This window comes from Rhipicephalus microplus, chromosome 4 (assembly GCF_043290135.1).
Source record: "Rhipicephalus microplus isolate Deutch F79 chromosome 4, USDA_Rmic, whole genome shotgun sequence".
NCBI classification, from domain to species: domain Eukaryota; kingdom Metazoa; phylum Arthropoda; class Arachnida; order Ixodida; family Ixodidae; genus Rhipicephalus; species Rhipicephalus microplus.
This window is the reverse complement of record NC_134703.1, coordinates 212,331,537-212,357,792: the sequence shown is the minus strand read 5'-3', so window position 1 is coordinate 212,357,792 and position 26,256 is coordinate 212,331,537. Positions and strand designations below refer to the sequence as shown.

The 26,256-nt window shown below is 46.3% G+C and overlaps 1 protein-coding gene across 5 annotated transcripts in view; it reads right to left on the bottom strand.

The window, feature by feature from the left end:
- LOC119172496 (transmembrane protein 50A) overlaps positions 1-26,256 on the bottom strand; it is a 250,480-nt gene that overhangs the window by 12,957 nt on the left and 211,267 nt on the right. For 2 of the 5 annotated variants that reach the window (XM_037423623.2, XM_037423626.2), the window contains one exon: positions 26,055-26,256. The exons of 2 other annotated variants lie outside the window; for them this stretch is intronic. In XM_037423623.2, coding sequence (XP_037279520.1) covers positions 26,244-26,256 — 13 coding nt within the window. In that variant the 3' untranslated portion in view covers positions 26,055-26,243. Of the gene's footprint in view, positions 1-789 lie in introns of those variants that run through there. One more of the 5 variants, XM_075893979.1, reaches the window with a different exon arrangement.

The window sequence follows — 26,256 nt, the reverse complement described above, 5'->3', positions numbered from 1 at the left end:
TCTTCATTGCCTCACGTTCTCGCGTCGAAACCTTGTACGGACTCTGGCGGAGTGGTCTGGCATTTTCTTCGGTTATGATTCGATGTTTCGTGATTGGGGTCTGCCGAATTTTCGATAACGACGAAAAGCAATCTTCGTATTGCAGGAGCAGGGCCTTGAGCTGTTCTTGCGTATTGTTTGGAAGTCTGGGATTGACGTCGAAAGCTATGTGAGGGGCTTGGTTCCTCTGAGCAGCTTCCACAGAATCGGAGAAGGCGAAAGCACTGGTGGCTTCGACAATTTCTTCGATGTGTGCGACCGTTGTTCCTTTGTTCACATGTTTGTACTCATTGCTGAAATTCGTGAGCATAACCGTTGCTTTGCCGCCCCGCAGCTCTGCAATTCCTCTTGCGACGCAAATATTTCGGGTGACCAACAGATGCTGACTGCCTTCAACGACGCCTTCCAAGTCAGGTGATTTAGGAGCACCGACTGAAATGACGCTTGAGCGAGGCGGAATGGTGACTTGTTCTTCCAGCACATTCAAGGCATGGTGTCCTGACGGCGTGCGCGGCGGTAGTGCTTCTTCTGTGGATAATGTTATCGACCTTGTTTTTAGGTTGATGACAGCACCATGGAGGCATAAGAAGTCCATGCCAAGGATGACATCTCTCGAGCAACGCTGTAGGACTACGAAGTCTGTAGGATAAATACGGCCGTTAATGGTGACTCTCGCTGTGCAGATTCCTGCAGGCGTTACGAGATGACCTCCGGCTGTGCGGATTTCAGGGCCTTTCCAAGCTGTCCTAACTTTCTTTAACTTCGCGGCGAACGACCCACTGATGACAGAATAGTCGGCTCCAGTATCGACGAGAGCGGTCACACTGTGGCCGTCGATAAGAACGTCGAGGTCGCTAGTTCGCTGTCTCGCATTACAGTTAGGGCGTGGCGTCGGGTCACGGCTGCGTCGGCTTGTTCCGCTGCTTTCATGTTGCGTCGTCCGGCCACCTTCGGTAAGTGAGCTTTTGCCTTCAGGGCTTTTCCTGGTTGGAGTTGTGTTCAAAAAGCTCCGTCGCGTCGGCGTCGTCGTCGGAGGATCTTCGGTAGTTCGTCGCACAGCAACCGCACCTCCATCGGTTGCTGCCCTTAGTTTCCCGGATACGGGCTAGGAGACCGGCCCCGCGTTGGGCCAGAGTACTGCCGGGGGTGTGGTGACATGCGGCGGCTGGGCGACGGCGAACGGGAAGGACTTCGTGGTGTCCATTGAGTTCCTGCCAGGTAGTCGGCGATGTCACGTGGCCGATCTCCTGGCTGCGGACGCGGTGCATTGACGGCGAAGCCACGCAGTCCCATCTGTCGGTACTGGCAACGGCGGTATGTGTGCCCGGCCTCGCCGCAGTGGTAGCAGAGCGGGCGGTTGTCAGGTGCACGCCAAACGTCCGTTTTTCTCGGTGCACTGCGCTGGCCCGCTGGGGAACGGTAGGACGTCGGTTGGGGTGGTGGCGGCGGTGGCGTCTGGCGACGGAAGTGTGACGGGGCGGCGTTTTGGCGTGGACGGGGAGGAGCGCTGTGGCGCACTGCAGCGGCGTAGCTCATAGTTTCTGGCTCGGGCAGCGGTGTTTCGGGAATTCGAAGCGATTGCCGGACTTCTTCTCGCACAATGTCGGCGATTGAATCCACTTGAGGCTGCGCCGAAGGCAACAGTTTGCGCAGCTCTTCCCGCACGATCGCTCGGATCGTTTCACGCAGGTCGTCGGAGTCACTGGCTTGAGCAGCAGCGCATTCTGGAGTCAGGCGACGATTATACTGTCTGGTGCGCATGTCCAGCGTTTTTTCGATGGTGGTCGCCTCGGATACAAATTCTTGGACGGTGTTCGGTGGGTTCCTCATTAGTCCAGCGAAGAGCTCCTGTTTGACACCTCGCATGAGGAAACGGACTTTCTTTTCCTCAGGCATGTCTGGGTCAGCGTGACGGAATAGGCGGGTCATCTCCTCTGTGAAAATTCCAACCTTTTCGTTTGGTAGCTGAACCCGGGTCTCGAGTAGAGCAGCGGCCCTCTCTTTGCGAGCGACGCTTGCGAACGTTTGAAGAAATGTGCCGCAGAAGACATCCCACGTTCGGAGCGTGGACTCCCGATTCTCTATCCAGGTCCTTGCGGTGTCTTCCAGGTAGAAGTACACACGACGGAGCTTTTCTTCGTTGTCCCAGTGGTTGAGGGCGGCCACACGGTCGTATGTTTCTAGCCAGGTTTCCGGGTCTTCAAACGATGAGCCATGGAACGTTGGTGGTTCCCTGGGTTGATGAATGACGATCGCGGGCTGGGACGCTCCGGTTGTCATTGTCGCTGCCGTCGAGGTCATGGTCTTGGTCTTCCGCGGCTTGTCTTGTAGCAGGCCGTACTCCGGTGGGAGACCTTGCTGTCGGCGGCTCGTTCGCTGCTCTTGGTTGGCGTCGGTGTCTTCTCCGCGAAGGGGGCTGGGTTCACGGCTTGACGGGGGCGTCCGGTACATGAACGAAGCAGCACCTCCACCAGATGTCACGGGGTCGTGACGAGGCCAAAGACAGAAAACTTAGTGTTGGGATTTAACTGTTTATTTGGGCGAACCTGTGCCCGGTAAAGGGAAAGTCTAATTACAGCAGCAGTCTTGCACAGATAGCAGTCTCGGACTGATAGCGGCGAACGCAGCGTCGGCCTTCGATCAACAACTGACAAGCGGCGAAGCGCGTCGGCATTTATACCCTTGCCGTCGAATGTTCTAGCGTTATCGCTGGCGGTGGCGTGGGTTCCAGAACAATCTGTACCGTTCGCACAGTGGGCGTGATCTTATCGAAATAATCTACTACAGTCCGGAACCCTCTAGAAACCTGCAGGCGCGGCTTGCGCCGAGAATCGTGCGGTGCTTCGGAACGATAACAAAAACTTGTGAAATGGAACGTGGCACTATAATGAAACAAATTTGTGTAGTCATACAGGAGGAAGTAACGGAAGCTGACATTGATGTTTGTCACCGTGTGCCTACTGCTCGGCACGACGAATCAAACATAATAGTCCGGTTCATCCGTAGAACAAAAAGAAATGCTTTCCTCAGCAAAGCGAAGAAATCAAAATTAGATGCGAAGCAACTTGCATTACAATCCCCTTCCAGAGTTTATGTGAATGAACACCTAACCCGCTATGGAAAGCAACTTCTCAGTGCCACAGTACAAAGAAAGAAGGAACTACGATGGAAATTCGTGTGGACTGCAGGAGGCAAAGTGTTTTCAAGGAAAGATGAAAGCTCACCAATGTTGAGGATTGCATGCATTGGCGACAATGAAAAAATGAACGAAGGAACGTAGTGCGCGGTCTTCTGGGTGTACTTGTAGAATGCCGCATATGTAATGGACAGTTCTGAAGCGTGTAGCAATTACGATGTTGCCACTTTTAACGAAACTTTTTCTTGTGAATCTAAACCATTTAAATCCTGCACCTAAACACGCGTAGTATTATAAATAAAGAACAACAACTTAGTGACTTGTATGCCTCGATCACCCACAGCTTTGATATTCTGATGTACACGGAAATCTGGCTAACAGAAACGGAAAAACCGCCACATTTCCACGGTTACTCATATAATGGTTTCGTGCGGTCAAGCGGTAGAGGTGGTGGCATAGCAATTTATGTTAAAACGTCATTAAGGGCATGCAATTATTTCTGAGTGTTCAGTAATAAACAGCAGCGTTGAATGTATGTCGGTTCGTTTACCGAAATTAATAGTTGTAGTAATATACTGACCACCAATGGACAACAAAATAGACTTTTTTGAGTATTTGGAGCGCATGTTTTCTTTTCTATGTCAATTTTCGATGCCTTTTGTAATAATGGGGGAAGTCAACATAGATATGTTATCGAGTAACACTGCAGCTAAAAGTTTGTTGAAATCATACACTCCTTTGCATGCACCAACCTTATTACGGAAGCCACAATTCACAGAAAAAAGTGCAACTTCACTCGACATATGTGTAACAAACATTCATTCCCGAGACTGTTTTTCTGGACTACTAACGGCTGACATAAGCGACAATTTACCAATTTTTTGCTTACTGCCAAATATGCAAGTCAAACGCGAAACCACAGTGGAAGCCTTATCTCGCAGAATTAGTGCTGCAGGCTTTGAAGTGTTTCGCTCACATATTCAATCAGTCGATTGGACATGCGTGTTTGAGAAAAGAAAGCCAAACGGAGCATACGAGGCATTTTTTGAAAAACTTAGGCTATGTTATAATCAAGCATTTCCAATGACCTTGCGAAAACCAAAACACAAATGCGCAAGAAAACCATGGATTGATGAAAAGCTATTGAAAATGATTAAAACAAAAAATAAATGTACCACACATTTGTTCGGTCACGGAACCTGGAGGCGTCAGAGTTTAAAAAATACCGAAATATTGACTTAAAGCGTGCGAGGGAAACATATTATGAAAAGTTATTTACGAAAATAAAAAATGAATCTAGAAAGATGTGGGACCAGGTTAAGAATCTAATGTCAGAGAAAAAAAGAGCCACCATTGCTGTGTTTTCATACCATTGCAGGTACCTAATCTGACAGTGACGCAGCGAATAAGATGAATGATTACTTTGTCACCAGTGCAGAATACAAAACGATAGCAATATAGCTCCCTGTGTCACATTGAACGAGTGTGGGCTTATAAACTCCGCGCCACTATCCCCAGTGACACCACAGGAAGTAATACAATTAATAAACCAGATTAAAAATAACGTAGCCACTGGCTTTGACGAGATCAAGGCAACTCCGCTAAAATGTGTAGCTGATATTATAGCTCCAGTGATTGTTTATATAACAAATAAGATGTTCGAAACTGGCATTTTCCCAGACAGCCTAAAAATAGCGAGAGTATGCCCAGTCTTCAAGGGTGGTGATAAACGGCTATTCACAAACTACAGGCCAATATCCGTTCTTCCTGTTTTATCTAAGGTATTTGAGAACGCAATAAACGTATGCTTGTACAAATTTTTTGACAAGTATAATGTGATCAGTGAGGCTCAGTATGGTTTTCAAAAAAATAAATCTTGTGAAGCAGCTTTGGTCGATATTAAACATGAACTGATCACAAACATCAAACATAGACTGTACCCACTAGGTTTGTTTATAGACTTTAGAAAGGCGATTGATTCGGTATGTCATGAAGTACTAACGGCTAAACTTAGCAAGTATGGTGTACGTGGTGTGGTTCTTGAGTTAATGAAAGCCTATCTAACAAACCGCCATCAATATGTTTGCATAAACAAAAGAGCATCCACTTACTTAAACATTAAAAGAGGAGTACCACAAGGGTCAATTCTTGGTCCTCTATTGTTCATAATTTATATAAACGACCTGTGTGATATCCCATGTTCTCCCAAGTTAATAATGTATGCAGATGGCACTACCATATTCTTTAGCGGCACATCCATTCCAGAGCTTGAACACCAGGTTAATAACTACCTACGAAAGTTGTCCGCGTATCTTAGTTTGAATAAACTGCAACTAAATGTTAGCAAAACGAAATACATTGACTTTGCCCCACCTAATAATTTGCGAAACTATAGTTCAACTGTTTTATTTGAGGGCAAAGAGATAGAGCAAGTCACCAGCCAAAAGTTCCTAGGTGTATGGTTTTCTGAAGGCTTGACATGGAACACACATATAGAAAAGCTAACGGTAGAACTCAGTAAAACCGTTGGATGCTTATATAAGCTCAGCCCAGTCTTACCAAAATGGTTACAAATAGAATTATATTATGCCCTTTTCTACTCTAAAATGACATACGGTATCTTAGTATGGGGTACTACTAAACAAAGAAACTATCAAAAATTACTAGTTCTTCAAAAAAGTTTTGCGAGCATTTGAGCAATACCATGGTATTATCAGGAACTTGAAAACCAAACCATTCTTTGAAAAATATGCGTTACTAATGGTAACAAAACTGTATCATTTCGAACTTCTGCAGTGGATTAAACAAAACAAGCCACAGTGTTTTCAGAACCCGGCTGACAACACTCATTATACCATGCATCAGCAACACCGGAAAATCCAAGCAATAAGGACAAGTTATGGCAAGCAACACGTTCAGTATCAAATACCCACAATGTTAAATCGTTTACACGGTCTCATAGATTTCAATTCCGTACTTTCGAACACCATTATCAAGTCCATCCTAATGAACCATGATATTGAGTATGCCTATTAAAGTTTCTGTACTTGATTTGTTACATCCTATCTATCAATTTGAGTTATGTGTTGTGGTTTCTTTTCTTATACTTTATTTGACATTCTGTATTGATGAAGTTTCTTTTCAGATGACGCTTTTGTGATGAAGTGCTCTTCTATTGTTTTCCTGAAATTGTGTAACAAGACCATGCTAAGTTTTGTTGTGTTATGATTTATCTGTAGTGTTATTTATTTATTTCTGTGTGTTATTTGTTGTGTTATTTATTTATTTCTGAAAACATATGCAACAGATTGAGCGGCCTGCGTTCCAAACTGTATTTAGGAGCAGAGGCCCCATGTCAGGCTATATATATATAGTCTTTAGCCTCTGCTCCCGATCCTCTAAGAATTTCAGGACAAATAAACTTCAATTCAAATTCAATTCATAACATGGAGAGAATTAAGCAGGTTGTAAGAAGCGGCCAAAGCTTAAAAGCTGCAAAGGCAAACTTGTGCATAGGAACAAATCGGATGTATGCATTGAAGAACAAGGAAGACAATGTCATAACCAATATGAATCGCATAGTCGAGATGGCAGAGGAGTTCCACAGAGAGCTATACAAAAGCCAAAACAACCAGGATGATATCATGAGGAACAATAATATTAAAGAGAAATTTGACATTTCATCACCAGTAAGGGGAAGTAAGGAAAGCTTTAGAAGGAATGCAAAGAGGCAAAGCTGCTGGTGAGAATAAGATAACAATGGACCTCCTGAAAGATGGCAAAGAAATTGTTTTAGAAAACTGGCCACCTTATATACCAAGTGTCTCTTGACATGAAGGGTACCGGAATCTTGGAAAAACGCCAACATCATCTCAATCCATAGGAAAGGAAACAACAAAAACTTGAAAAATTACAGGCCGATCAGCTTACTGTCCATTCTCTACAAAATATTTACAAAAATAATAGCTAATAGAATTAAGGTGATATTAGAGTTCAGTCAACAAAAGGACCAAGCAGGATTTCGTACTTGCTATTCCTCAATAGGCTATATTCATACTATCAATCAGATAATAGAGAAATGCACTGAATACAACCAACCCCTACACATAGCCTTCATAATTACGAGGAGGTGTTTGACTCAGTCGAGACATCAGCAGTAATGCAGGCACTAGGGAATCAGGGCATTGAAGAAACCTACATAAACATACTGGAAGAAATATACAGAGGATCCACAGCCAGCATAGTTCTCCATAAAGAAAGCAACAGAATCCCAATAAAGAAGGGTGTAAGGCAGGGAGACACGATCTCTCCAATGCTTTTCACTGTGTGTTTACAGGAGGTTTTCAGGACGCTAGACTGGGAAGAAATAGAGATTAGACTGGGAAGAAATAGAGATAACGGTTAATAGAGAGTATCTTAGTAACCTGTTATTCGTTGATGACATTGCCTTGATGAGTAACTCAGGGGATGAATTACAGCTCATGATTACTGATCCACTGAAAGCAGCAAAGTAGGTCTCAAAATTAATATGCACAAAACTAAAGTAATGTGCAACAGTCTCGGCAGAAAACAGATTTGCGATAGATGGAGAGATGCTGGAAGTTGTAAAGGAATATGTCTACTTAAGACAACTAGTAACTGCGGAGCCGAACCATGCAAGTGAAATAACTAGAAGAATAAGGATGGGGTGGGTCACATTTGGCAATCATTCTTAAATCAAGAATGGTAATCTGTCACTAACCCTCAAGAAGAAGGCACATAAAAGCTGCATATTGCCGGTGGTTACCTATGGAACAGAAGCCTGGAAGCTTAAAAGGAGGATTCAGCTTAAATTGAGGACAACCCAGCGAGAGATGGAACAGGAAAATGATAGGTGTAACCTTAAAGGACAGGAAGAGAGCAGAGTGAGTCAGGGAACAAACCGGGGTAGAAGATATCATAGTTGAAATCAAGAAGAAGAAATGGACATGAGCCAAACACGTAACACGTAGGCAGGATAACCACTGGTCATTAAAGACAACTGACTGGATTCCCAGAGAAGGCAAATGCATGAAGGGGAGACAGAAAGTTAGGTGGGCACACGAGATTAAAAAGTTTGCAGGTATAACGAGGCAGCGGAAAGCACAAGACATGGTTCCTTCGCAAATCATGGGAGAGGCCTTTGCCCGGCACTGGGTGTATTCAGGCTGATGATGATGAATATCACAAACGCATGAAAATACCTACATGTGAAAAGATGAAGTCAGTGTCGATCTTGCTGAGTGCGTGTACATGGGATGTAGCAGTTAGGCGGCATGCCAATACATCCATGCAATTGAAACATGGTATTGTGTGGACTACAACAACTAATTCATAAGTATTCAATGGCTGTGTCTTCACAAGCTCAACAAATAATGTGTGATTGGTCTTAAGCAAACTGGAGAAAGGTGTTACAGGAGAGAGGTGAAACAAACTGTAGAAAGATGATTATTTGATTGTAATCAACAAGCTACATGCTGTGCAGAGAAGTGAGCCTATTCTAAACATGCTCAAAGAAAAAGGTATGAGACTATAATTTATTTGCAATGTGCCTTCCTCTGATAATTTGAACTTTTTTAGTATACATGCTTAAAAGTGTTACTGTGAGCCTGTTTGCCGGAAATATAGTCCGGCGTCAGCAAAGCATCAGCGAAACTGCGATGTTTAATGTCGTTCTTCGCATTCGAATATTGTCAAACAAGAAATTGTGTTGTCATGCTGATGCACAATGTTGTAAACAAACTTACACACAAACCATGAGCAGCAGTCTTCAGCTGCAAACTGATCTCCTCAAAGAGGCGGGGTATCCTGCATATTACTGCATTGGTATGCTAAAATCGGTTCGCATGGCAAAGAAAGATTGTCCTCTACACGTGAATATTGTAGATACTAGAAACATTGCACTTATTGAACATATGTATAAGTCACACGGCTTGAAAAATGTAGGGAAGAGCCATGGGCTGAGGTTTGTGTTTGTGGGCCCAAATAAGCTTAGTCACATTTATTCTACAGCGCACACAAGATAGCGAAGATGTGCAGTGTGCAAAGAAAAATGTGGTCAGATCCAGGGAAATTGCTTTGTTAGACTTAGTGCAGATGCTAAAAGCAAATTTGTCTTCCCTCTGTGCATGTGCACATTTGCACCGGCCAGGTTGATGTATTGCCCTCAAGAGCACCAACATTCATTGCATGGAGCCTCTCATATCGCCTCTCTATGTCAGTCATGCAAATGTAACTCCATCTTCAGAACCACAGTATTTTAGTACCATAGGCCTAATCAGAGAACATGAGAAATTTTGGTGGCATATCATGTCACACCTAACACCACACTTTTCTGTAAGTCTACTTTCTCAGTCGTTGCAAGACAAGAAATTCGACTTTATTATTCGATTTCAAACATGCACCTCCTTGATTGTTTGACATTTTGTGCCCCATGATGACATGCGCGCTTCACCCCCTTTTTGTATACAGTTGATCCCACATATATCAATCTCGGATATATTGAATTATTGACTATATCAAACAGTTGAAAACTCCCTTTGAATTTTTCGTGCAATAGTATGGGACTGGTGCACACGTATATCGAACTTCTGCATAGCAGAACATCTGCTATATCGAACCTTCGCCACATCAATGTCCAGAAATTGAATTTTTCTTAACGAAAACAGTCGCCGACCAATTTTCCGGACCTGGCGGGGGCCCCGAAATAGTGCGAAAAATCGAACAGTCTGACAAAATGCACGAGCCGCAGCGGCCTTCTGCACCCAGCAATCCTTGTTGTCCATGGTCCAACAAGCATGATTCGGCAAGCGCACTCCTCCACATATGATGACGATCCAGGAGAATGAAAGATAACAGGCTCGTCAGCAAAGCCCCGATCAGCCCGCACAGCAACCCATCGGAAAGCAGCGGCATCTTAAACCCCATCTAGTGTCCATTCACTCACCTGGCATATTGCACACATCTCTATAGGACAGCCCCATCTAGAAAACTAGACGAGAAATGGCAATGACGACACAGAATGTGTACAGCACCATCTAGTATACCATCACCCAACTGTAGTTTGCATGCATCTCTATGGGACAGCACTATCTATTGTATGACAAGGGAGACGCTACTGGGTACGCTGAAGGGAGGGTTTGTCCTAGACCAAAAGAAACTTCGCCTCTAAAAACAGTGAAGGATATAGAGGAGACCCATGCCGTGGAGAGTGCTGCTGTGCCGGGCGCTGTCGGTGAATGTGAGGAGTAAACTCATTACATGAGTGTTCACCTCTCCGCTGTCCCCTATCAACTGCATTGAAAACACGTTGCTTTGCTTGCACGCATACTGCATGTGTTTTTGATGGTTTTCCGTGATGCGCGGCTGAGATGTACCCGTTTATGGTCGCCACAATTCAAAATTTTTTTCCTGGCAGCAATTTGGTGAAAGGTCAGTGTCTGCTCAGCCACACAGCAGATGCAGAGCAAGTGACAGCAGATGATGCCGTAATCAAATTATGAAAATACATGTGATGGCAAAATGCCCCATTTGAAAAAGCTAGCAATTGTGACCATGTAGTGTGCACAGAAATATTTCATACAAGATTTTTATGGAGATATCTATGCATAAAAATTATTTATTGAACATATTGCGAGCTCATATGATTGAATCGTTATTACTTTCAATGAAAAGTATCCAAAGAGTAATGCACTTGTACTCGCTGTTCGGCAAGTTGGTGCTTGTCTCAATTCAATAGTTAATTTTGTGCCAAAGTCATGACCTCACCACAAACGGAAAAAAAACAAATAGACAGGAGAGACACTTGTTTCATGGACAAATATGCTTGTTACTAACGATGTTTCAATCTTACCCTTAAACGTGATGGATGGTTGCTTGCAGTGCTAGTTGGTTCATTTCAATATATGTCACAGCGCATCTTTCTAGTTCTAGAGGCGAAGCTCCTCTTTGTCTAACGTTGTCCTGCATTAGGCATAACCAGCGGCGTCGCACAAATAGTATAATAGATGACACTGTCTCAGCACCATTTCTCGTAGCATTTCCTAGATGTCGTTGGTCCAATAGAAGTGTGTGCAATAGGATGGACAAACGAATGCATGGACGGACGCTTCCTTCCACTCATCATCTACACCGAGAATGTACTGTGATTTGTGTATTTTTTTTGTAGCGCATCTTCTGACCTTGCTAGTTTTATGCGTTGTTAAATATCTTTAAATGTGGTGGTGTAAAAGTGTCACGTTTCATTAATACCCTTCATTTCTTGATTTATTGATAATTATGAATGCGTTGAACAAAATTTTTGCTGAGCGTGAATTCACGAATCAATAGGATGGGTGCTCACTAGAATCATATTTGTAGTTCCTTACAGAACATCTGCTACAAATCCTTGTCGAAGTTTTGGCAACCACACAGTTCCATCAGTGCTGGATATAAAAATATACAACCACGCATTACAAATACTACACGTGTGTAAAACTTCAGCTACTATGCCCCCAATATCGAATAATAGCAGCATCATAAACGTACATCTTGTCACGTATTCAACAGTGCTTGACAGACGGAATTTATATCTACTTTGGTAATTTGTGTTTTTAAGTTGCAGACGCGTATCTTGCTGTACATCGATAGATTCGAGGAGTAGCGACATAGAAATTAACTCCCGTTGTGTTCAATGCATCATGAACATGCTGATTTTTTATTAACTATTTTACTCTTTTTTGCACACTGCTATTATTCATTGCCGTGATGTGCTTTTTTTCGTACCATCTGTTCTGGAATCGCTAAAATTTCACTGGTGGGGTCAACTCCTTCGCATATGCATGGTCAGTGTGGCAGCGGACGACGCAGCAATAATTCCCTCCTCCTTGTAGGGATGCAATCCCGCAACGAGGGGTGTTTTACGTGCAGTGCGAGCTTCACAAACTCATGCGAACCAAAGGGAGTAGAGGCGTCGTAACGCTTTAGAGTTGTACACTTTTTCCAGCAGGGAAAGGGCAGGCACTGGCGTCGGAGTGCAAATTTGAGTGGGTCTTCCCTATTGCACCAACAAGCTTGCTTCAGCATGAAGTTCTAGCAGTGCACGTGCACACTCACTCACATAGATGCGTGTAAGGAAATGCGGGGGGACGACTAAGCTAGCCTTATATATTAAAATGATATAGAGAGGGGTGCTGCGACAAACCTTTGCCCCCCTACCTTAAAGAGAAACCTTGTGCATGTCTATGTACCCCCTAAGCATGCCTACAAATTTATAAGTAGCAACATTCGCCAGCAATTTTGCATTTGTGAAGGTGATTCCAGCACAAAGTGCCTTTACTCGAGAGAAAAAGGCTGCAAAGCCGGGCGCTTGCAGTGCACACTCTGAGAAGTGGGCCAAGTAATTGTGACCACTGTAGCAGATGAAGTACCTGTCTCCACTCAAGCCATGGAGGCACTCTATCTTTACCCCCCCCCCCCCTCTTGAAGGGGAACTTGGCGCATGCCTATGCACCCCCTCCCCTACAGACATTCAAAGCTTTTTACAGTAAATGTTTCTTAATACATATATACGCGCGGAGAATGTGGCTAACTGTGCACTAAATGTAGCATGCATTAATCACCACATTCCAATTTTTTATGTGCACTATCGCCGCTAAAAAAAGGCATAAATACAGTGACACAGTAAATACTGCCTTAAGTGCCCACTACAAAGCCATTTCTTTTTGTTTTACAGTTTTCAGAAATGATTGGCCCTTTCGTATGGCCATTCGATGGCAGGCGGTGGCGACATCAAAAGCATTTCGAAACTACTGCGGAGTCCGGGATACGCAGCCGACGCAGCGAATGGTATAGCGACGAAATGGACATAAGTGGCTGTTTATGATAAATGTGTACCTCTGTAGTGAAAACATGGTTCTAAAGAGTGTGCTTCATGCTTTGACGCAGATGAACGGTGTGCGGGGCCGATTAAGCATTTCAAGTGCGCGGGAATTCCCATGGTGGTGATAGCAGTGAAAAAATTAAGCTCCCCTATGCGCGTGCTCGTACCTCATGGCAAGCGTCCAAGCGACGTGGACAGCCCGGCTAACCACAGAAAAAAGAGCGGAAGAACAAGTTTGGGCCACGCCCCGACTGCTCGTTTTGACCCTCCGTGTCCGGGCCTCATCTCCGTATTGAAGCCCTCGGGTGCGTTTCGGACTGTGCATCGCCCCACCTCACTCCGGGTTGGTCCGGAGCGACGTTCTTCACAGCCAGCTGCTGTTCTGGTATTGGAGCAAGACTCTGTTCCAGGTCTGTTTGCGGCAGCCATCGATACGCTGTCCTTGGTGTGAGTACAGGCAAGTCCAGGCGTTGAACATTGATTGATTGATTTGTGGGGTTTAACGTCCCAAAACCACCATATGATTATGAGAGACGCCGTAATGAAGGGCTCTGGAAATTTTGACCACCTGGGGTTCTTTAACGTGCACCCAATTCTGAGCACACGGGCCTCGACATTTCCGCCTCCATCGGAAATGCAGCCGCCGCAGCCGGGATTTGAACCCGCGACCTGCGGGTCAGCAGCCGAGTACCTTAGCCACTAGACCACCGCGGCGGGGCCCAGGCGTTGAACACCGTACTGGAATGCCGCTGGTCGTTATTTTCTAGGCCGGGCCATGCCTCGGTATGGTCTCCGCAAGCACGAGGCACACCGCCTTCTGACGACGAGAGAGCTCCATGTCGATCACAACGATCACACTCCAAAAGTACAATGTGAGTTGACGAACTAAAACAGTAACTCCCCTTCCGTGTAAGACCATGAACGCGTGTACATATGTGTGAGTTTATGTAGTGTGCAATCCAGTGTTCGTTTTTGTGTACATAAATGTCTCTCCTTGTCCTTAAGCGTCCTCTGTCCCTATCTGGCTAACCTGTGCCCAATGTTCGCCACAAATTTTTGGCGCGCCTTGCCAGGATAGATCGACTTTACCTTCTTGCCGAGGGTTAGGCGGGCGTACAAACCGATGTATTTAGAGAGATTGCACGTGATCGGAACGGACATGGGTCTAACGGGATCAGCACTACAGGAATGGGTTGACGTGGAGCCCGTTGTCGAAAAAGACCTTCGCGTGCAATTTAGCAACGAGCAGCGAGAAAGCATAGCACTGGAGAAAAGACGGCTGCAAGCTGAGGTGCGCGTTTTCACTTCCTCGCGTTTTCACACTATCGCACTTCCTTCGAGTGAAAGCAAGGTCATGGCAGAGGGACTAATACAAATGCTGTCGCGAGTTGGTTTAACGCGCGAAATTGTAAATGACCGGGGGACAAGCTTCATATCGTCGGTTATGAAGGAGTTTAGCTGGCTACTATATATCAGGCAATTACCGACAACCCTGTACCATCCGATGGCAAACGGGTTAGAGGAACGATTCAACGGCCCGTTGAAGCGAATGCTCTGCCGAATGTGTCAGGAAAGGCCGAAAAATTGGGACCACTACTTTGGCCCCCTCCTTTTCGCGCATCAGGAGATGCCACAAAAGAGTACCGGGTACTCGCCATTCGTGTTACTCTATAGCCGATACGTTCGCGACCCAATGACGATGTTGAGACGCTTGTGGACTAGCCCAAAGTTGGATGACGTGACCAAGTCGGCCTACAAGTATATCGTAGAATTGCAGGAACGACTGCAACGAACCTGCGAAACAGCATCTCAGCACCTTGCGAAGGCACATGTTCGCCAAAAGACTCATTATGATCGCAAGGCGAAAAAGCAGGACTTAAGCGTGGGTGACAAAGTTTTTGTGCTGCTACGCGCCAATCACAACAAACTGATACTAGCATGGAAGGATCCCTTTACTGTGATAGACAAGAAAAGCCTATTGGACTATGCTGTGGACCTCAGTCACAGAACTACTGTCTTCCACATGCTCAAAACGTACTCAACATGCTCAAAAAGTACGAGCTGCGGAAGGCCCTGGACCCATCAACAACGACAGCTGCTGCTGTAACGTCAATTCATCAAAGGAAAATCGAAGGCACTGAGAATTTATTTCATGCCCCACTTGCACAAACGCAGAATTGGAGGGATGTGACTGTAGCATCTAGCTTTACTAGAGAACAAAGAAACCAAGTCAATGAGCTTCCTTCCACATACCACAACATACTTTCTGATATACCGGGAAAGACTAATGTTGTGGAGCGCCAGCTGAAATCGACCCCTGCTACGCCCATACATGTCTGACTATACCCCACGCCTTTTGCTGTTAAGGAAACCATTGAGAAAGAAAGCCAGGAAATGTTATGACTGGGCATAACAGAAAAGTCTACATCCGCTTATCAAGTGCCGTTTGTGGTTGACAAGAAGAACAATGGCACGATGCGCTTCGGCATTGATTTTCGTCAACTTAACAATGTGGTCGTTCCGGATGCAGAACCAATCCCTCGCACTGTCATGATGTTTTCACAACTTACTGGGCATCAATACTTTTCGAAGTTTGACTTCAAAAAAAGATATTGGCAGGTACCCATGGCCAGTACGTCCAACGAAGTTACAGCATTTTCTTGCGACTCAAGCCTATACCAATTTCGGTTTACGCCTTTTGGCATAAAGACTGCACCTGCCGTATTCAACCGATTGATGCGAGAAGTCGTCGGCGACATTCCCAATGTCTATTACTACTTTGATGTTCTTGTTGCGAATACAACATGGGATGAACACATAATCACATTACGCCATGTATTTCAACGTGTGCGCGAGGCACGTTCAACTATCAAGCCGAAGAAGAGTGAAATAGGTCCACCGACGACTAGATTACTTGGTCAGATTGTGGGACAAAGGCTTCTACAACCCCAGAAGGACACATCAGACAAAATCGTGTCAGTGAAACAGCCGGAAAGTAAGAAAGAGCTTCGAGCTTTTTTCGGACTTACCGGCTACTACCGAGAATTTGTGCCCAACTATGCCGAGCTTTCACATTCACTTACCGAGCTCATGAAGAAAGGAAGTCCTAATGAGCTGGACTGGCGCGACAAGCATCAGGATGCATTTCAGGAACTCAAGGCAATGATGTCAAACCAGCCAATTCTGAAAGCACTCAACCTTGAAAGGCCTTTCATGTTGCGTACTGATGCGCCATCATAGAGTTTGGGAGCTGTCCTCCAACAAGAACACAATGGTCCCTTGGACCTAGTGTCCTACGCCAGTAGAAAGTTGCTACCCCGTGTAGCGGCCTATTGCACAATTGAGAGAGAATTCCTCGTCATCGTGTGGGGTGTCCAAAAATTTCATGTGTACCTCTATGACAGGCCCTTCATTTTGCAATCGGACCACCAGCCACTGAAATACATGAACTCCGCCTAACAAATCAATACATGAGTGCTACACTGGAGCCTACTTTCGATGGACTACGACTTCCACATAGAATACAGTCGGGACTCAGATAATGTCGGTGCCGACAATCTTAGCCGCACATTTCTCACCACTGACTAGACTGTCCTATTACCCGTATAGACACACCAAGAACTCTTGACGCGAGCATCCTGTTATCTACTCTTTGAACGTGCTTACCCTTCTTTTCCCACCATTTCACTGTTTTTGATCTGGAGGGAAGATGAGGTGAAAACATTGTCTTGGAGAGTGCGCGTCGTGCTTTGACGTAGAAGATCGGTCTACGGGGCCGATTTATTTGTGGCCGATTTAGCATTTCAAGTGCACGGGAATCACCATTAAGGTGATAGCAGTAAAAAGATTAAGCTCCCCTATGTGCGTGCTCATGCGCGGACCTCGTGGCAAGCTCCCGAACGAAGGGGACAACTCGGCTAACCGCAGAGAGAAGAGCGGAAGCACAAGTTCGGCCCATGCCTTGACTGCTCATTCTGACCCTCCGTGTCCGGACCTCATCTCGGCGTCAAAGTCCTCGGGCGGGTTTTGGACTGGGCATTGCCCCACCTCACCCCGGGTTGGTCTAGAGCGACGTTCTTCACGGCCAGCTGCTGTTCTGCTCGGAGCGAGACGCTGTCCAGGATCTGTTCGCGGCAGCCGTCGATACGCTGTTCTCGGTGTGAGTATAGGTAAGTCCAGGCGTTGAAGACCATACTGAAATGCCCCTGGTGGTTATTTTCTAGGCCGGGCCACGCCTTGGTATGGACTCCGCAAGCACGAGGCACACCGCCTTCTGACGACGAGAGAGCTCCATGCTGACCACAGCGTTCAAGCTCCAAGAGTGCAACGTGAGTGGACGAACTGAAACATTAACTCCCCTTTCGCGTAAGACCGTGAACGCATGTACCGCGTAAGACCGTGAACGCATGTACATATGTGTGAGTTTATGTATTGTGTATTCCAATGTCCATCTTCGTGTATATAAAAGTCTCTCGTTGTCCTCGAGCGTCCTCTGTCCTCATCTGGCCAACGTGTGCCCACAGTTGCCCTTAAATTTTTAGTGAGTCTTGCCACGATAGATAGGCTTTACCTTCTTGCTGAGGGTTAGACGGGCGGGACGAACCGATGAACTTATAGAGAGATTGCGCGCGATCAGAACAGACATGCGTCTAACGGGATCAGCACTGCAGGAATAGGTTGACTCAGAGCACGCTATCGAAAGGGGCCTTCACGTGCGATTTTGCAACGAGCAGCGAGAAAGAATAGCACTGGAGGAAAGATGCCTGGAAGCCGAGAAGGGCGTTTTGCAGTTGAAGCTAAAGTTGCAAGAGCAGACAACTGGTGCGAATGTGGGAAAGAGTGGGTGACCGATGAGCGGCGATGCTTCGTCCCCTGCTGTAATGAATAGCTGCGTCCCTCTTCGTGTATATAAAAGTCGTCCTCAAGTGTCCTCTGTCCTCATCTGGCTAACCTGCGCCCACAGTTGCCCACAACCTCAATCAGCTATTTAGCGATAACAGACACTGTTTTTTTAGACACTGTACGGTCACAGGTAGTCGACTGTCTACTGGCTAGTTGCATGCAGCGCTTCGCCTACTTGGCGTACAGACCGTGCCAAGCAGCTTGCGCCCACTCCACTTAAGATTGTGCATGAGAGGCAGAAGCAGTATATGAGAGGCAGAAACTGCTCCTGTAAGCGGTGCACTAGGGTGCTGGACGGTTGTGGCAAAATTGCCCGCTTGCTCATTTCCGACAAGTCCAATGTGTGCCGGCATCTAATGAAACAATATGGGAACAACCCCAGCAGCCAATGCCGAGGACTTGGAGCTCAGCGAGGATGCCATAATCTCAGATTATCAGTGGCTCACACGGCTATGAAGCGCTGGCTTGGAATCGCTTGATTGATTGATTTGTGGGGTTTAACGTCCCAAAACCACCATTTGATTATGAGAGACGCCGTAGTGGAGGGCTCCGGAAATTTTGACCACCTGGAGTTCTTTAAAGTGCACCCAAATCTGAGTACACGGGCCTACAACATTTCCGCCTCCATCGGAAATGCAGCCGCCGCAGCCGGGAATCGAACCCGCGACCTGCGGGTCAGCGGCTTGGAAACGCAAGGAAATGCCAAGGGTTGCTCAGGAGGGTCCTCAGAGTGGACTTCAACGGCTAGGTGAAGACCTGCTAGCTCTGCCGTGGTTGAGCTTGCCAAGAACGGCAGCTGGCATTATCAGTTCTCCACCCTAGCCGGGATGGTGCAGGCCGCAGCGGTGAAGCTGTCAGTCCGGGCTGACCCATCATTCAATACCAGTAGCCTTCTTTCCAACTGTCTGTGTAGCTTACAGGCAGCAACCTGTAGCAGTGCAGCAGCCGGTGTCCACTGTCTGGTCAAACTGTCCACTGTCTGGTCAAACTGTCCACTGTCTGACAAGCAACAGCTGCATGCCCACTGAATGGTGGTGTGGTGGAGGTATGGCGACTCCCACAGGCAGGTCTGTCATTATCTGCTCATACAGCTGAGAAAGGCTTCCAATCCGAGAGGACAGCAGGCTGCGGAGTCTGGCAAGCAGGGCTCTTCTTTTCGGAGCACGGTGATGGCGGTCGATGCGCCCCAGTTCTTGTTCAAGCATCCCTAAAGAAAACGGCCATTTTACAGCCTCTGCCAGCGTGGCAGCGATCGATGAGTGCTTAGGAAGCCCGAGGATACTTCGAATATCGCCTTTATGCTGAGTCTCCAGCTGCTCCCTCCTAGCCTGTGTGAGAGTGACCAATGATGGGGCATACCCCAGTACTGACGTAGCTGCAGCTCGGTTGAGTCGAAGCGGCCACTTTGTAGAGCAGCCACGATCACGCTGATGTAGCTTGACGACAACCCCCTGCACTCTGCGTACCTTCGAAGTGGCTGCCTTGACCACAGGAATCCACGTGAGCCGGTGGTCAATAGCGAGTCCTAGGTACCATTTACCAAGGTAGCACACGTCCCGCGAGCTTCAGCTGCTCAGTGTAGCGCCGAGCAGAGGTGAGTCAATCGACTGGCATAAAATCGATCTTGGCAGCAGACACAGTGAGACCAATGTTGCCAGGAAAATCTACCACTGCGTCAAGCCCCTGTTGCAGCGAGCTTTGAATGGGAGGCATAGACTTTCTCGGTCCACTGGATCCAGAGTGCCAAGTCATCGGCATAAATAGAACAGCGAACAGGTAACTGGAAGCAGAGCACTGCCCAGGCCGATTTTTCCGGCCGGCCCGAAAAATTCCTGCTCCGGCCCGCTTGAGCCTGGCCCGGGGTTTTGAAATATGGCCCAAACCCGACCCGGGCTCGGGAGGTCTTTCCCGGCCCGACCCGGCTCGGCTCGTTTCAGCGAAATATTCCTTCAGCATAAATGAAGCACTATCCAATCTTTGGTTATTATGTAGATACCTGCAGCACACAACATAACTTCTAAAGAGTGTTTGGAGAGCCTCTTTCAGGGCCACAACTTTAACCGTTTCTGTGAATATTTCCGATTAATTATACCTGTAACACTTTCAGAAAATAATTTTAAAGCAATGTCAACTAAAATTTGAGTCATAGCTGGCTCTGTCATCTACACAATGCTAACAGTGCTACCTTATTTTTGAATTTCAAAGAAAGACTGCAAAGTATAATACCCTCACAAAATCGCAAAAATGCCAGACATCTATAGTCCAACTCTATATAAAGTGCATATGAGCTGTGGCTATTGAGTTAATGTAGAAAGTCTCCTGCGAATTTCATTTATTGCATATTGGAATGAAACAAAACTCTTCCCGCATCTTCCCATGGGGAGAACCCAAGTAAATGCATCGCAGAGTGGGAGGGTATCGCGTGAATGTTTTGTAATTAGGAATAGTGCAAATGCTTAAATGTTCATCATCATCATCACTTTGACTACTACTACTTCTGGGCAAAAGCCCTTCCCATGATCCCCAATCAACCCAGTCTTTTGCTTTCCGCTGCCACGTTGTACTTGCGAACATTTTACTAACTTTCTGTCTCCCCTTCATGGGTTTGCCTTATCTGGGAATCCACTCAGTTACCCTTATGGCGTATTCAGTCAGCCGCTCTGGTCCCCTGGCTCAGAGTCGCCAGATGCAGAGGCTGATCGCAATCAGAGTGCGAGAGGCAGCGTCTGCGAGGTACTGTAACGACATCATTTATGTTTCCTCCGCCTTCGCTAGCCGCCTCCTTATTGACATAGTGCATTTAAAGCTTCGTAGATGTGCATTGGCTCCACACATGTGCAAGAACCCCCTTCCGAAATGCATGCTCACGCTCCTCACCTCGTTCACCTGCCGGTAGCCACTTGATTGGCTGACTTGTGTCACGTGATCCATTCTCCCGGTAAGATCGCGCCAAACTAGAACTTTGAAGTCAGAGTGGTCGGGAGCGCTCTAAGTCAGGGCGCTGGCACTTTGAAAGAACCAACCCAAGGTAGTCCGAGCGCACGAACTATCCCAACGGAAAGCGCAGCCACTTTTCAGAGTGCTCGAAAATGCCCAACCGAATACACCATTAGACCAGCGCTTATTCTGCCTACATGCTGCATGCCCGGCCTATGTCCATTTCTTCTTATTTCGTATTTATTATTCTTATTCATTGAATGAAGGAGAAGCGTTGCATTCAACGTCAAGCGAAAGCCAAGTAAAGACACCCTTGACTGAATTCCGAACGTGCGATCCTGAGCGCAAGCAGCTGTTTCTTTACTAGCAGACGCTGCCAGCGTCGGCCTTGCGAGGCAAGAGAGGGCGAAGGCAACGACAGTTTCGCGGGTGTATTCCTGGGCCAGCACGAGACGCGAACAAGCGCGACATCCTGAGACTATAGAACATTTCACATTCAAAACAAGCTTTAGCTACTTATGATAGGAAAGCACGGACTGGGTAGCATTACATAAAGCTATCGTGTCGACTCCTCAGTAAGCAACTGTACCTAACGTACACTATGTTTTCTCTCTCAAAACAAGAAGGTTTCTCACCCCACTCATCTCCTTCGAATCACTACCATCGCCTTGCCATAGATCTGTGAAAGCGAGCCACCATACTCAATGTTCCTTGACGATTCCTATCTTGTCTTCGTGTGACCACCTTCGATCTTTCAAAGTGTTATGTCTTAAAGCAAGACCAGATAAAGAGTTTTTTAAATAACTGTCTGTTAGGGCAGCTATGTCGATCAGTCTGCGGTATCATTAGCGCTGCCCTCCCCACATTGTGTCGAGTGTCCGGAGTGCGATCCCCCGCAGGGACCGGGCGCTGGAAAGCGGGTCGCCGATGGCCCTCTTCACTCAGGAAAGTGAAGTCTGGCTTTCTGTGGCTCACCGTATAGTGGTTACAGATTTGCAACTCGTGGTAGCGACGATAGAGAAGAAAGGGACGCATGACAAAAAGAAAAAGCGGCGAATATGGTGGGGAAGAAAAAGTAAAAGGTAAAGAAACAAAGATCGGCAGATCCCACATACATGGAAATCGATGTTATGCAAAGCATGTGGATGGAATGTGGTTGTGTTGTATCTTCTTTAGTGGGATGCTTTAAAATCATGATAAATAGGTGTTCAAAAGTTGTATGCACAGATTTATGTTGAATACTGGCATAAGTTTATATGAACAGTTTTTTACAGCTGCGTTAGGATATCAACAGCAACATAGTAGTAGTAAGCTGATATGTCACGCTTGCGCTCGCGAGGATGGAGGCACCGAACACTGCTGCATTAATCAACTTCAGCGTATGGTACCCAAATACAATTGACATTAACCCCACGCGACAACAGTATCGTAGGAGTACATATGTAATATTTATAACATTGGACATAGCCAGCACTACAACTACATTAGATTTTTCACGAACATTGGAGTCTATTTGAAAAGTAGTTGAGAAACCAGGCGTGGCGCTGTGGTATAATACTTGATTAGCAACCAGAATGCAAGAGTTCGATTCTTGCTGGGGCGCTGACATTTATTCTTTGCATTTGTCGGATCAAAGCTGTCGATGTCAGCTCTTTCTTACTGCTCTCGCGTTAAGATTGCTTACACCTATTATCATCGTTCCTAGGTAGATATAAACTGTCAATCACCTGTGGCATATACCCGCATATCTGTTCATCTTTTTGCATTGTGCAAGTTTTTGCACGAACACACGGTGACAAAGATAAGGAACATTAACGAGTGCAAACACTTCAAGATGAATATATTCCAACAAAGCCAAGTCGCAATTTCGCCGCATACCTGTGGCACATACCGACCTATCGTATATGGGTATGAGCCACACGTGTGTGGCGGAAGAGGTTTCATCAGGTGCATGACAGGACTGTCTCATTTTGTGAACAGCTAGTCATAATTATCCCACCATCTTACTGTACTGTACTAATTTTGGTTTACCCTAAGTTAACTGGGTTATCATGCAAGCACGCAGACGCAAGGAAGAGACAGACAGACAGACAGACCGACAGAGAGATGATAGGGTAATGCCTTCAGCACGCAAAGGAATGCTTCACAAATTACCTAGTATTATAACTTTAACTAATCTACGGTATGCACTGCACGCGGCCCCCTAAAGTCCCGATAATGCAGCAACTATGCAGCTTGCGAAACAAAGTGAGACAAGGAAGTTGGACCTTTATAAACACCAAGCAGAGATCAGCTAAGCACATACAACCTGTATACATTGAAATTTTACAAGAGATAGCGATCATGTCACAGCTTTTGATGCATTTTACTTTTTCGTTGATATCCAAAAATAGCAGGAACTATGAGAAGGTGTTTCAAAGAAGAAAAAAATCTTCAGTATGGGGTGTCACTGGAGCCTTTAGAAATTCATGCAATAAAATGTGTCGATACAACCGTGACAGAACACTTCCATGTTACAAAGGGTACAGCTCAAATCATTATCACAATCATGACCTTCTTTGGAGCTTTTACTCACTTTAACCGCGAGAACATTTTCAAGTTCTTTAGCGCCATACGCTTGCACTTCGACAAATTAGTGCACTTATGAATAACCGACAAAATATGGCAAAGACGAACGAGAACATCAAAAGAACCCAAAAATATGCTCTATTTGATGCAAATTCAAATTAGGTATTTTTGGACAATTACCAGCTGCTACATATATGAAGTTACCTCGCTAACACAACAAATCGGCAACATTGGCAACGATAGGCACGTCTGGGATAAGTCACTCCGCATCATGCACTTCCAAGTGCACGAAAAATCGGTCCGGATATATTAATGACTCACTAGTTATGTCTAGCAGTCTACGGAGTCACGCAGCTAGAAAAAGGAGCAGTGAGCGTGAGAGTGTAGCTGCATACTCGAAATGCTTCCCAAGATATGCGTACATATCATATACGCTACTCTAGGCATTGTATCGTTGCTCTTGCAGCAATGCCATGCACCTGGTAAACCTTTCCTTACAAGGTAACCAAGAGCCTCTTTCACACAATGGTGTAAAGTCATATTAAGAATTTTTTTTAAAACTACGTGTAGCATTTCGATAGAGCAAAATGCTAGATGTCTTGTACTGTGCCATTCCCAAGCAGGCTAATGAACTCAAACTGTTCTCATATGCAGCGTTTTATGATACATGTCACATTGCTACCCTAAACCCCACAAAACAAAGTAAAACAGTATACCCACGACAATATACCGATGCGTATGAGACCCGGGCTTTATCTGGGCCTGACTCAGGCCCGGGCCCGACCCAGGCCCGAAGCTCCGAGGCTCGAGCCCGGCCTGGGCCCGTGCTGTGCTCTAACTGGGAGTCCACAGGGAGCGATGTGGGAAGGCCCACGGCAGCCAGATTAAACAGGAATGGGCTTAGCACCCATCCCTGTAGGATACCAATCATGACATTCCTCACAGTACTTAGCTCTTGTCTAACATGCACCCGAAAAGTAGGTTCTCTTGGCCAGGAAGGCTCAAATGAATCCTATGAGACAACCGTTCAGGCCGAGCTCGTCCAAACAGGCTTCAATGACAGCATAGGAAGGTCCGTCAAAGGCACTCCAGACGTCCAAGGGCACCAGCATGGCCACATCTCTCTTGGCCTTCGCATCCTCAAGGGTAGCATCCACATCGGATATGGAGTAAGCTGTGCAGTGATGAGGCCTGAAGCCAGTTTGCTGCTCAAAAAAGTATTGCAGTTCGGCCGCTATCCACTCTATTCGAGCTAGTGCCAACCGCTTGCCTTGCAGGTGGCAGAGGCAAGACACACCAGTCTGTATGAATATAGGAATATGGCAGGCTTCTGTGGTTTCAACACAGGAGTCACCACAGCAACGAGCCAGTTCTGCGGTAGGGCACTGGTGTCCTAGATGCTGTTCGCACAGGCAGCGACAGCGGTGGTGGAAGCATAAAACCCTTACATCTTTATTCTATCTTTTGCAGCTTAGCTCAACATGGAAGTGCTATGCCAGCTTCAAGGATTCTTGATCACACTGAAGTCACGAACCTTCATTCATTCATCTTGGCCGTGCTGGCTGCGCTCATGACGATCAAGTTGATCTAGCTCAAACGGGCGGCGACGACGGTGAGGTGGCAGGTGCAAGAATAAGTTAGGTGCTGACACTCGCCGCTCCGTGATATGAGAGGGCACGGGCACAGTGTGTTCACTGACGACTTTGAGCCACGAGTAGCTTTTGTTGCGCAAGTTCAAACGCCGCTACAGTATGGCGGGTCAGAAATTCACGCAGCACTCATTCTGAAATTAGCACGCAAAGCAAGACCTTCCTGGAAGCTTTGTGTGCATGAGATTCTTCGATTCAGAAATGTGTTGCCCTGCTTTGATTGATTAATTGATATGTGGGGTTTAACATCCCAAAACCACCATTTGATTATGAGAGACGCCGTAGTAAAGGGCTCGGGAAATTTCGACCACCTAGTGTTCTTTAATGTGCACCCAAATCTGGGCACACAGGCCTACAGCATTTCCGCCTTTATTGAAAATGCAGCCGCCGCAGTGTTACCCTGCACCTGTAAGCCCTGCTAGTGCATTTTCTATGCTGATTCATACTTTGTGATTCAGTGCACATATACATCGACGCTGCATATGACTACAAGTACATTTGGCAGCTTTGTCGCTGGCTACATCTCGAAATCGGCAAGTAGTGTTTTGTCCCGAACTGAAGGTCGAGGCATAGGACTTGTAAGGAGTGTGTGTCGCTTTTCAAGGCTCCGGGTGAATCAGAGTGCTTGAATAAATGGCGATGGGCAATTCCGAGAGCTGACAGAGCCTTGCAGCTTGCTTACCATATGCGCACGAAGCATTTCCCAAAAAAGGCTGTCTCTGGCACATATCATGCAGAATACAAGGAAAACGTCCTGTTGCACACACCAAAAAAATTTATGCTCACTTCAGATGTTGTGCCTGCCATTTTACCAAGCTGCAAAGATATCCGACCGTGCAGTGAAAGAACCAGAAAAACTCTGCAAAAACAGCTGTCTATTGGCGACTTTTCGCAAGCGACGAGGCCCAAAAGGTTCAACTGCATCCGACGTGCCTGACACGACCGCTGAAAGTACGCCAAATTTATTGAGTGTGAAGGCAGTGACTCTTCAGCATGGCGATGATCAATCAACAGCATGCACAAGGCAGAGCTTCGACTTCAGCAGCGACAGGCTCCTCCACGTAGAGAGGAGGATGCTTCTCAACACGACACTGATAGCGTAGTCCCATGCGCTACCGACTCAGTTCTTCATGACTCAGTTCTTCATG